General features: G+C 36.9%; 1 protein-coding gene across 1 annotated transcript in view; it reads left to right on the top strand.

Moving 5' to 3' along the window:
- Positions 1–12,501, top strand: part of Dcdc1 (doublecortin domain containing 1) — a 59,145-nt gene that overhangs the window by 20,679 nt on the left and 25,965 nt on the right. The window contains exons 7-8 of the mRNA XM_076844297.2: positions 620–823; positions 2,182–2,374. Coding sequence (XP_076700412.2) covers positions 620–823; positions 2,182–2,374 — 397 coding nt within the window. The remainder of the gene's footprint in view (positions 1–619; positions 824–2,181; positions 2,375–12,501) is intronic.

Genomic DNA, 12,501 nt, shown 5'->3' with positions numbered 1-12,501 from the left:
ACCAAGATCCTCAGAGTTACAGCATCTCAAACAGCTTTTCCCTCAGGGCAGCATCCTAGTTAGAGATGAGGTGGCTTTCATTCCTTCATTACCATGTGCTTGACACTGTTCTCATTCCCCTCCTCTCATCAACATCTTCCACCATAGGATGGCACCATTCTAAAGTCAAAAATTGAGGGAATGTCGGTGGTGGTATTGTGTCCTCTTACTTTGATCCCAGGCTGTCTTTGGCCCTGCTGCCATCTCCTGTCACAGGTGAAAGCAAAAGAAACAAAAACTGTAACATTACCCTCAAATAAAATAAATAGAGAAGGCCCCAAACAGACCAGATGCTCAGAAGTCACCTAGTAACTCAGTGTCAGGGATGGAAAAAGAACTTAAGATTTCTGTCCAGTGTCCTTCCCATTATAGCATCTGGTATCTATAGTACATGAAGTGACCATAGCAAAATTTAAATGTCTCTCTCTCTCTCTCTCTCTCTCTCTCTCTCTCTCTCTCACACACACACACACACACACACACACACACACACACTCATTGAACTGAGACTGAATGATGCCCAAATAAAAAACTAAAATTTAAAGGTTTGTATAATGTACATTTTTTTTAAATGAATCAGGCTGACTTATCATCTTACGAGGCTGACAAAACTCTAAGTTATTATGAAGAACTCCTATTATCTTTACGGACGAAGACCTGCATGCAAGCTGTGTGTCACAGTGGTATAGCAGCAACACACCAGAAGGCAGTGAAAATAATCGCGTACAAAAACGGGGATGGATATCGTAATGGGAAGTTAATTGTGGCTGGAACATTCCCCATGGTAGGTGGCTGTCACTTAAATGCTGCTTACATTCTCAGAGGTAATGATAATGGTGATTCTCCTGATAAGAAAAAAAAAAAAAATGAGATTGAGTGATAAATGTCCCTGGCCAGGTTTACCAATTTAAGCTGATGAGATTGAGATCCGTGTTTCCTTAAAGGCATTATTTTTTATTGTATTTCTTTGGATAGACTTAGAAAAATTTTTAAAAAATCAGAATGTGTTTTCTTAGATTGGCTCCAAAGCAAAGATATAAAAGGAGAAAAAATAAAACTACCCAATTTTCTTCATTCTTATCAAAAACAATGTCATTTTCTTCCCTCCTTCCAAAGCCAACTTCCAATTTTATGTCATCTGAGTGATCTAAGAGATGCCACCTTGTTTATCATCTGGAGCATTAGAATGCTTATTTGTTGATAGGGTGCTTCGTTTTTAAATTGGAGAAGAAGGGATTGTGTTAAGAGGAACTGTGTGGTCTGTCTTAAAGAACACATAGACACAGGAATGAAGGAGAGTCCAGAAGGCCCAAGCCCAGATTTGTTTTTCCAGGTTTGATGATCTATTACCCTGTCTGTGAATTCAGGCAAATACTTTAGTGACATATTTTACAGGTGATGTTTAATATGATATGAAGTTCTCATTAGAACTTCTTTACAAACACTACTTATTTATCCACTCACCTCTTTGGTTGAAAAATAAATGGATTTTTAATTAAAATATTGTTGTTCAGTAAACTAAACAAAGTACAGAAATTAGTGACTTGAAGATTCACTCAGGGATCCATACTGTCTTTTAGGGTCTTGGGAAAAAATATTAGCCTTTTCATTCTGTTTTCCCATCTACCAAATGGAGGTAATAATACATGTCATGTCTTGGTTTAAAAGTTAACTACTCATTTATTTTAGAGCAGTTCATCAATATGAAATATTACAATAATTTTATACCTTATCAAGCAACAAAATTGAAAGTAGATTTCTCGATTGGACATTTCTTAAAAAGCACTCTGAGGCTAAAATGCATTAACATACATCAGCTGCTATGTTACATTTTTAGAGCTAGGAATTTTCACAGTGGGATTAGACTAATATAAAATGGTACAGAACAATCTAATATTAGAAATCATTACTAATCAAAAATCAAGATCTGGGAAGGTGATGTAGCTCAGGAGTATAATGCTTGCTTAGCATGTTTTAATCCCTACTACTGCTATCACACACACACACACATACACACACACACAATCAAGATTAGTAGTTACTCAGATCTGTATTTTCTCAAGATTTCTGAAAGGTGATCTCTTCTTTATTCCCAATTCTATCACTAGTTCGTGTCAGTCCTTCACAGACTGTGTTGTTTAGCTTCTTACAGAATGCACAGGACAGCTTGGGCTTTCCAGAGCAGCTTCCAAAGTATACACCAGAGATGGAACCACAATCTTTACCTTGCGTGATTTGGTTTTATGGGCTCTAAATGAATCCTTTATGCAGAGAGACTCTGAAGAACAAAGGACAGGCTCCACTCCTGTTGGAACAGAAGAGATGACTGCTAAAAGTACGTGGACAATGCTTCTGCTTATGTTCAATCATGAAAAAGTTAAATGAGATTCTTTCAATCACCTCTTCTAGAATTTTAAAATCACAACCAGCTATTATTGTAACTGATTTAAGAGTCTCAATGAGATTCTCCAAGGCATAACTTGGGTTATGAACTTGGGTTTTGGAGCCAGAATACTAAGGTTCAAGTTCTAGCTCTGTCACTTGCTCAGTGACTTTTGGGAAAGTTTTTAACACTATGTACCTCAGTTTTCTCATTTGTAAAATAAGGGTACTACTAGTCACTTCATGGAGTGTTTTTAAGGACTGACTTGAAATAAAAACCATATATAAAATTTTCTCTTGAATGTTATCTTAGTTCATTTTATGGTACTATAACTGAGTACTATAGATCCAGTAACTGGTTGATTTATAAAGAATGAGTATTCTCACAGCTTCGGAAGCTGGAAGTCTAAAATCAAGGCCCTGGCAGGTTTGGTTTTCTGATGAGGGTTGCATTCTCCAGAGGGGAGAAGTTCTATGTTCTCAGGAGGCTAAAGATAGCGGGCAGGAGAGCCAAACACTGTGTGAAGCCTCTTTAGTAAGGACGTCATCCCATTCACAAGGAGAGGGACTCTTATGACCACCTTTGAAAGTCCCACCTCAGAGACCATCACATTGACCATTAAGTTTCAATATCAGAATTTTTCTTTCTTTTTTTTTTTTTTAACTTAGATGAGCTTTTATTTGTACATTCTTGAAACATCACACGTGATTACTTTTTGGCAAGTTAAAGAATGTTTTAAACCTGAGGACTTTTTGTCTGTCACACATATTTCTTAGTGGAATACTTAATAAAGCAAAGACGATTTTGAAGCAATCTTGCCTAGCTGTTTTGCCGGTCTGCATGTTTATAAACCGAACTCGCCCAAAGTGAGGATTCTATTCTTTTAGTCTTTTCTCCTTGAAAAATCTGTTCTGCTGAACCTACAGCCAAGAGGGGAGGTTGGGCCACCTTGAGGGAAGTTTCCTTCTCCTTCCATTTTCTTCAGCTGTAGAGGTGCCAATTACAGAAAGACAGTTAAAGGATGGTGCTAGAAGCCAGTAGCCGTCAGAGGAGCTAGGTGAGGTACTCAGGAGTTGATTACGTGCCCGCCCGAGTGGAGCACAGAGCTGTGTGGCCTGAGGCCTGACATGCCAGGTAACACAGGAGCACGGGGCTTCTCACCAGCAGGGGAGCAGAGAAGGCCTCTGCCTTTGGTTTTCTGCACTGCCTGTCCCACTGCCCCCCAGGCCATGTCTTGATGGACCCAGTTCCTTGACCTTTAGCCACTACACTGAAGAATTCAGATTCACCGGGAGTGAATCGCCACCTTCGCCACCTTCGCATCTGCAAGGCTGGACTCCTGGTTAAGTTTCGGGCAGGACACGTGTGTGAGCAGGCTGCAGGGGGGTGGGGTGCCTGCAGTGTGAGCGATGCCAAGCTCCACTTGTGACCCTCCTGCAGTTCCCTTAGCACCTGGGACAGGGGCTCTGAGCCCAGTCATGGCGACACATCCTGCTTAGTCTTGGGCTGACGAACCTGGTTCTGAGTAATTTTGGAAATAAAGTGGATTTTTTTTCATTTGAAGATATGACACTGGATGATTCAGAAGAATGAAGGAGTTGGGAATAAAGATGAAATGGCCAACAACTTCCCCAAATGAAAATTACTAAGTTTGCAAAAGCCATCATGAAATTCTTTTTGATATACATTTAAAATAAAGGGGCGTGAGGTCTTTTCTCCTTTTACTCAACTTTTTAATTTTTTAGTTGTAGATGGACACAATACCCTTACTTATTTATTTTTACTTGGTGCTGAGGATGGAACCAAAAGAAATGAATTTTAAATTGATATTTCTCGATTATACTATTTGTGTGCAGCACTTTATTAATGACTCAAATAGAAATAGAACAGAACAGAAAACAAGGCTCCTGCCCGTAAGGTGCTGCGATTTGAAAGGAGAAATGAGGGCTGGGCTTGTGGCTCAGGGATAGAGCACCCACCTTGCACGTGTATATCAGAATTTTTCTGGAGGGGACACGTTCATACCACAGCATTCACACACCCATACCACAGAAATACACACTTACACATATTCGCTTGAATATATATATTTAATATCTATATTAAATATATTTATTTGGCCTTCATAAATATATTAATAAAATTATTAATAAATATATTAATAAAAGTGTACATACACATATACACACATGTAGATACATATATATGTGTATGTATTTTTTTCACTTAGAACAATGCCTGGTTGATGTTTATCCAAGCATTCAATGAATATTAGTTATTATTATTCTGTATAGAATATTACTTATTTTTGTTGCTGTGGTTGCTGCTGATATGTAATATGTAATTAGATTTGCAGCAGTTGTGTTTGTATAGAATATTATATATTTTTCTTTTTATTCATACATGTTAATTGTACAAATTAATGAGTTTCTTGTAATATTTCCATATGGGCATATATTGTGCATTGATATTTCCACCTTCCCTCTACATCTGTCAACATCCCTCTTTCCCCCTTTACTAGCCTCTAAAAGTTCATCTCTATTTTCAGGTTATATTTTATTTTTATTTTATTGTTTCCACATAAAAGAGAAAGTATGTGATATTGTCTGAATAATTTCACTTGACATGATGTCCTCCAGTTCCATCCATTTTCATGCAAATGACAGATTTTATTCTTCATTATAGATGAATAAGAGTTCATTGTGTATATATCTCATCATTTCTTTATCCATTCATCTGTTAGATGTTGAGGAGCACCGAGGCTGATTTTATATTTTGGCTAATGTGAATAGTGCCACAATAAACATGGGTATGCAGGTGTCTCTTTTGTATACTGACCTTATTTCCCTCAGATTTATACCCAGGAGTGGTATAATCTGGTCATATGGTGGTTCTACTTTTAGTTTTTTGAAAAAGAGACCTCCATACTGTTTTTTTTTTTTTTATAGTGTCTATACTAATTTACATCCCCCAAACAGTATATAAGGCTTTTTTCCTTATATCTTTGCCAGCAGTTGTTCTCTTTTGTTTTTTGTAGAAATAATTTTATTTATTTTATTTTTATTCTTACATCATTGATACATTTGGAATGCATTTTTTTCATTTCATAATTTGTTCTAATTAGTTATACATGACAGCAGAATACATTTTGACACTCTGCACAAATAGAGCACAACTTCTTCCTCTGGCTGAACATGGTGCAGAGTCACACCAGTAGTATAATCATACATGTATATAATGTCCATTCCACCATCCACCCAGTCCCCACACCTCCTCCCCTCCCCTCATTCCCTTTGCACAATCCAAAGTTTCTTCATTCTTTGCCCCACCCCATTATGGATCAACATCTGCTTATCAGAGAAAATAATCGGCCTTTGTTTTGGGGGAGGTTGGCTTATTTCACTTAACATGATATTCTCCAACTCCATCCATTTACCTGCAAATGCCATGATTTCATTCTTCTTCAAGACTGACTAATATTCCGTAGTGTATATATACCATAGTTTCTTTATCCATTCATCTGTTGAAGGGCATTGAGGTTGGTTTCATCATTTAACTATTGTGAATTGAGCTGCTATAAACACTGAGATGGCTACATCACTATAGTATGCTGATTTTAAGTATTTGGGGTATAACTGAGGAGTGAGATAGCTGGGTCAAATGGTGGTTCCATTCTAAGTTTTCTAAGGAATTTCCATACTGCTTTCCATAGTGGTTGCACTGATTTGCAGTGCCACCAGCAATATATTGTGTCCCTTTTCCCCACTTCCTTGTCAACGCTTATTATTGCTTGTATTCTTGATAATTGCCATTCTGACTGGAATGAGATGAAATTTTAGAGTAGTTTTGATTCGCATTTCTCTAATTGCTAGAGATGACGAACATTTTCCCATATACTTGTTGATCAACTGTATTTCTTTTTCTGTAAAGTATCTGTTCCGCTCCTTAACCCATCTACTGATTGGGCATTTGTTTGTTGGTGCTGAGTTTTTTAACTTCTTTATATATCCTGGAGATTAGTTCTCTATCTGAGGTGCATGTAGTAAAGATTTTCCCCCATTCTGTGGGCTCTCTCTTCATGTTATTGATTTTTTCCTTTGCTGAGAAGTTTTTTAGTTTGAATTCATCCTGTTTATTGATTCTTTATTTTACTTATTATACTTTAGGGTCCTAGTTAAGGAAGTCAGTTCCTAAGCTGACATGGTAAAGATTTGGTCCTATTTTTTCTTCTATTAGCCACAGGTTCTCTGTTCTAGTTCCTAAGACTTTGAACCACTTTGAGTTGATTTTTGTGCAGGATGAGAGATAGAGGTTTAATTTTATTTTTCTCCATATAGATTTCCAGTTTTCCCAGCGCCATTTGTTGAAGAGGTTATCTTTTCTCCAGTGTATGTTTTTGGAGCCTTTGTCTAATATGAGATAACTCTACTTATGTGAGTTTGTCTCTGTGTCTTCTATTCTGTACCATTGGTCTATATGTCTACTTTGGTACTAATACCATGCTATTTTTGTTACTATTGCTCTGTAGTATACTTTAAGGTCTGATATTGTGATGCCCCTGCTTCACTTTTCTTGCTAAGGATTGCTTTGGCTATTCTGGGTCTCTTATTTTTCCAAATGAATCTCACGATTGCTTTTTCTAGTTCTATGAAGAATGTCATTGGGATTTTAATTGTAATTGCCCAGAACGTGGGATATATTTCCATCTTCTAAGGTCTTCAATTTCTTTTTTTAGTGTTCTGTAGTTTTCATTGTAGAGGTCTTTCACCTCTCTTGTTAGATTGATCTCCAAGTATGTGTGTGTGTGTGTGTGTGTGTGTGTGTGTGTGTGTGTTGGCTACTGGGAATGGGGTAGTTTTTCTAATTTCTCTGTTTCAGAGTATTCATCCTGATGTATATAAATGCCTTTGATTTATGAGTATTGATTTTATATCCTGCCACTTTGCTGAATTCATTTATTAGCTCTAGGTGTTTTCTGGTGGGATTTTTTGAATCTTCTAAATATAGAATCATGTAGTCATCATATTGTTACCTTTTGCTTTCCCGATGTTGAAGAATAACACCAGAAAAGCACACGCCGAGGCAAGGTCAGAGTAGAGATTGAAGTTTATTAAAGGACAGCAGAAAAGACTTCTCCCAGAGGAAGAAGGGGATCCAAAAGGTGGAATCCAGTTGGCGGGCAAATGTGTTTCCCTTTTTATAGGTTTGGTGATGGAATGCAAGGGGGAAGGGTTAGAACACAGGTGGACCTAATTATCACCTTTTGGGATGGGATTATCACTTCTCTGGGATGGGCTATCTCCAAATCTGTTGGGGCTGTTTCCTGGGCTCCATTAACATTTCTTTGAGGTGGACTTTGGCCTAGGGCCTTTAAGGGACTTCATTAACATTCCATGAGTTGTCCTGTGTTTTCCCTGAGTCATTCCCAGCATGGCCTTCATTTTAGATTTCACTCGATATTAGACCCGATTTACCTAACTACACTGACTACCTAATTTTAAATCTGGCTTCAATATAATGATAGTTTGAGTTCTTCATTTCTTATTTGTATCCTTTTAATTTCTTTTATTTGTCTAATTTCTCTGGCTAGAGTTTCCAGGACTTTGTTGAATAGAAGTGGTGGAAGAAGGCATCCCTGTCTTGTTTCAGTTTTTAGAAGGAATGCTTTCAGTTTTTCTCTATTTAGAATGATGTTGGCCTTAAGATTAGCATAGATAGCTTTTACAATGTTGAGATATGTTCTTACTATCCCTAGTTTTTCTAGTGTTTTGAAAATGAAGAGGTGCTATATTTTGTCAAATGCTTTTTCTGCATATATTGAAATAAATGATTATATGGTTCTTGTCTTTAAGTCACTTGATGCGTCTTCTATTCTGTATCAATGGTCTATATGTCTACTTTGGTACCAATACCATGCTATTTTTGTTATTTATATTTATATTTATAAATTTCCATATGTTGAACCAACCTTGCATCCCTAGAATGAGCCCCACTTGATGGTAGTGCACTATTTTTAAAATATATTTTGTATGCGATTTGTCAGAATGCTATTGAGAATTTTTGCATTAGGGACATTGGTCTAAAGTTTTCTTCCCTTGATGTGTCTTTGTCTGGTTTTGGTATCAGGGTGTTACTAGCCTCATAGAATGAGTTTGAAAGGGTTCCCTCCTTTTCTATTTCATGCAATAATTTGAGGAATATTGGTGCTAATTCTTTGTGAAGATTGTGTAGAACTTGGCTGAGAATATGTCTGGTCCTGGGCTTTTCTTGGTTGGTAGACTTTTGATGGCATCTTCTATTTCATTGCTTAAAATTGATCTGTTTAAATTATGTATGTCATCTTGATTCTGTTTGGATAGTTCATGTGTCTCTAGAAATTTGTTGATGTCTTCAAGATTTTCTATGTTATTGGAGTATAAATTTTCAAAATAGTTTCTATTTATCTTCTGTATTTCAGTAGTGTATGTTGTGATATTTACCTTTTTAATCATGAATTTTAATAATTTGAGTTTTGTCTTCATTAGTGTAGCTAAGGGTTTATCAATTTTATTTATTTATTCAAAGAAACAACTTTTAATTTTGTCAATTTTTTGAATTGTTTCTTTTGTTTCAATTTCATTGATATCAGCTCTGATTTTAATTATTTCCTGTCTTCTACTGTTTTTGTTGTTGATTTGTTCTTTTACTAGGGCTTTGAGATATAATATTTGGTCATTTATTTGTTGACTTTTTACTCTTTTATTGAATGAGCTCAATGCAATGAACTTTCCTCTTAGCACTGCCTTCATAATGTCCCAGGGATTTTGATATGCTGTATTGGTGTACTCACTTACCTCTAAGTGTTTTATTCATTTCCTCCATGATTTCTTTTGTTATCCATTTGTCATTCAATAGCATGTTATTTAGTCTTCAGGTTTTGGAGTAGCTTCTATTTTTTATTTTATCATTGATTTTAGTTTCATTCTGTTATGATCTGATGGAATGCAGGGTAGTATTTCTATTATTATTATTATTATTATTATTATTATTATTATTATTATTATATTTCTACGTATTGCTTTGTGGTATAACATCCAGTCTGTTTTAGAGGAGAATCCATGTGGTGCTGAGAAGAAAGTGTATTTGCTCGATGGTTGGGCTAGTTGATAGCAAGATGTCCTCACATCCTCTTCCAGTTTTCCCACTTGTTATAGCTGGTCCCTCCTGTCCTCATGCACTTCAGGACTCACTGAGCTAGAGAGAGTCCTGTTTTCTCCAGGGTCTCCAACCTATACTTGCCACCCCCATGCCCTGTCCAGGGAACTGTCCCTGGTCTCCAACTTTCCAGGCTTTTCAGGCCAAGACTGACCCACACAGACCCAGCTGCAATCTGATGGACCTGGACTTCAGATTCCTCAGGCTCTGTCTTGCTGTAGTCCCAAGATATCAATGCTGTTCCAACTTGCACAGAGACCACCATGGATGCACTCACTCAAAGGAGTGACCCTATAAAGAGGCAGCCAGATGGAGGCCATTAGCACACCCAGCAGGAAGACCCCAGATGCAACCAGACCTGCACATACCCTGACAATACATCTCTAGGCCCTGGTTGGTGCCCCCAGGCTAAGGTAGCCACACCCAGAGATGGCAACAGTGGCAACAACAAACCTTTAGACCTCTTAGCCCTGGATTCCCAGGCCCTGGCCAGTGTCCCACGATGGCAGCAGCTGCATGTGACCAAACCCGTGGGTACCCTGAAAATGGATTTCCAGGCAGCAACAGGCAGCAGGCACTCCTCAGGCAGTCTGTGGGCAGTCTGAAGGCAAACAGCGGGTGCTCAGTGGATGGACGTCAGGCAGAGGGTGATGGGCAGGCTAAAGGCAGGCAAACATGTAGCCAGTGGGCAGTTGGCAGTGTCAGCAAGACATCTGCATGCAAAAGGCCGGTGATATACTGGCAAAGGGCTAGTGATCACAGTGGACAAACAGAGGTCAAAGAGCAGGGGAGTGGGCAGTGAGAGCTCTTGCAGAGAACCAGTATTTCCTCTGCCTGAATCCCATGTCACAGAGCAACAAGGAATGCATCCTCCCTCTAGTATGCTATCTTAGATCTCCTTGTTTCGTTTTTGATAATAACCATGGTAACTATGGTGAAATGGGATCTCACTACAGTTTTGATTTGAATTGCTCTGATGTCTAAAGTTATTGAGCATAGTTTTCATATATTTATTGACCATTTGTATATCTTTTGAGACATGTATATTCAGGTCATTTTTGTTTGTATTACTTTTTGTTTATTTGAGTTTTTCATGTATTCTCGATTTTAATACTCCATCAAATGCTGACAAATAATTTTTTCCCATTTTGGAAATTGTGTCTTAACTCTGTTGAATGTTTCATTTGCTGTCAGAAGCTTTTTACTTGATGTAATCCCATGTGTTAATTCTTGTTTTTATTTTCTGAGCTACTGGAGTTCCATCCAGGAAACCATTGCTTGTGCCAATGGCTTGAAATGTTTCTCCTGGTTTCTTCTAGTAGTTTCAGAGTTATAGTTCTAACATTAAGCTCTTTGATCTATTTTTAGTTGATTTTGAGAGATGAGGGTTAGTTCTAATCTTCTATGTGTGAATATCCAGCTTTCCCAGCACCATTTGTTGAAGAGATGGTCCTTTCACAATGTGTGTTTTTGATAGCTTTGCCAAGAATTGGTTGACTGAAGATGTGTAGATTCATTTTTGTGTCCTCATTTTTGTCCTAGTTTGTTTACATGTCTACTTTTATGGCAATATGCTGTTTTGTTATTATGGCTCTGTAGTATGTCTTAAAATTAGGTATTGTGATGCCTCCAAATTGTTCTTTTTGATCAAGATCTCTTTAGCTGTTTAGGGTTTTTGTGCTTCCATATAAATTTTAGGATTTTTTCTCTTGTTTTGAGAAAGAATATCATTGGTATTTTGATGAGAATTACATTGAATCTGTAGATTGCTTTGGGTAGTGTGGCAATTTAAACAATTATTCCTTTCAATCCATGAACATGGTAAGTCTTTCCACCTTCTACTGTTTTTCTCAGTTTTTTTTTTTTTTTTTTTTTTTTTTTTAGTGTTTGGTAATTTTCACTGTAGATAACTTCCATCTTTTAGTTTTATTCCTAGGTATTTTGTGTATATTTTTGTGGATATTGTGAATTTCTTGATTTCTTTCTCAGCAACTTTATCATTGGTAAACAGAAGAGCTACTGATTTTAGTATATTGCTTTTGTATCCTGCTACTTTACTGAATTTGTCAATTCTAAAGGTCTTTTGGTAGAGTCTTTAGAACTTTCTCTGTATAGAATCATATCATCAACAGAGATAATCTGACATCCTCCTTTCCTATTAGTATGGCTTTTATTTTATTTCTCTTACCTATGTGTGCTCTGATTGAAATTTTGAGTGTTATATTGAATAAGAGTAGTGAGAGTGGACACTTGATCCTGATCTTGGAGGAAATACTGTCAGTTTTGTCCATTCAGTATGCTATTGGCTATGGTTTTGTCATAAAGAGTCTTTATTTTGTTAAGGTATGATTCTTCTATCCCCTGTTTATTCAGGACTTTCATCACAAAGGGATATTGAATTTGGTCAAAGACTTTTTCTGAAATTATCATGTATTTTTATCCTTGATTCTATTTTTGTGCTGTATTACATTTATTGATTTGTATATGTTGAACTATCCTTGCATCTCTGGAATGAAATCAACTTGATCATGGTGTATGACATTTTGAAATGCGCTGTAAAATTTGGCTTGCAAGTATTTTATTTAGACTTTTTGCATGTATATCCATCAGGGATATTGGTGTATAATTTTCTTTATTTTATGTGTCCTTAGGTTTTGGTAGTAGGATAATATTGACTTCATTGAATGAGTGTAGAAGAGCCCACTCACTTTATAGTTTATGAAATCTCTTGAGGAGCATAGTTCTTCTTCAAAAGTCTGATGAAATTCAGCAGTGAATCCATCTGGGACAGGGATTTTCTTTGTTAGGAGCCTTTTTATTACTGCTCCAATCTCATTACTGTATATTGATTTATTTAGGTTTCTTATGTCCCCTTGGTTTGATTT

The sequence above is a fragment of the Callospermophilus lateralis genome, chromosome 2 (assembly GCF_048772815.1).
Source record: "Callospermophilus lateralis isolate mCalLat2 chromosome 2, mCalLat2.hap1, whole genome shotgun sequence".
In the NCBI taxonomy this organism is placed as follows: Eukaryota; Metazoa; Chordata; class Mammalia; order Rodentia; family Sciuridae; genus Callospermophilus; species Callospermophilus lateralis.
The sequence above is the reverse complement of the archived record's forward strand: the minus strand, read 5'-3'. Positions and strand labels throughout refer to the sequence as shown.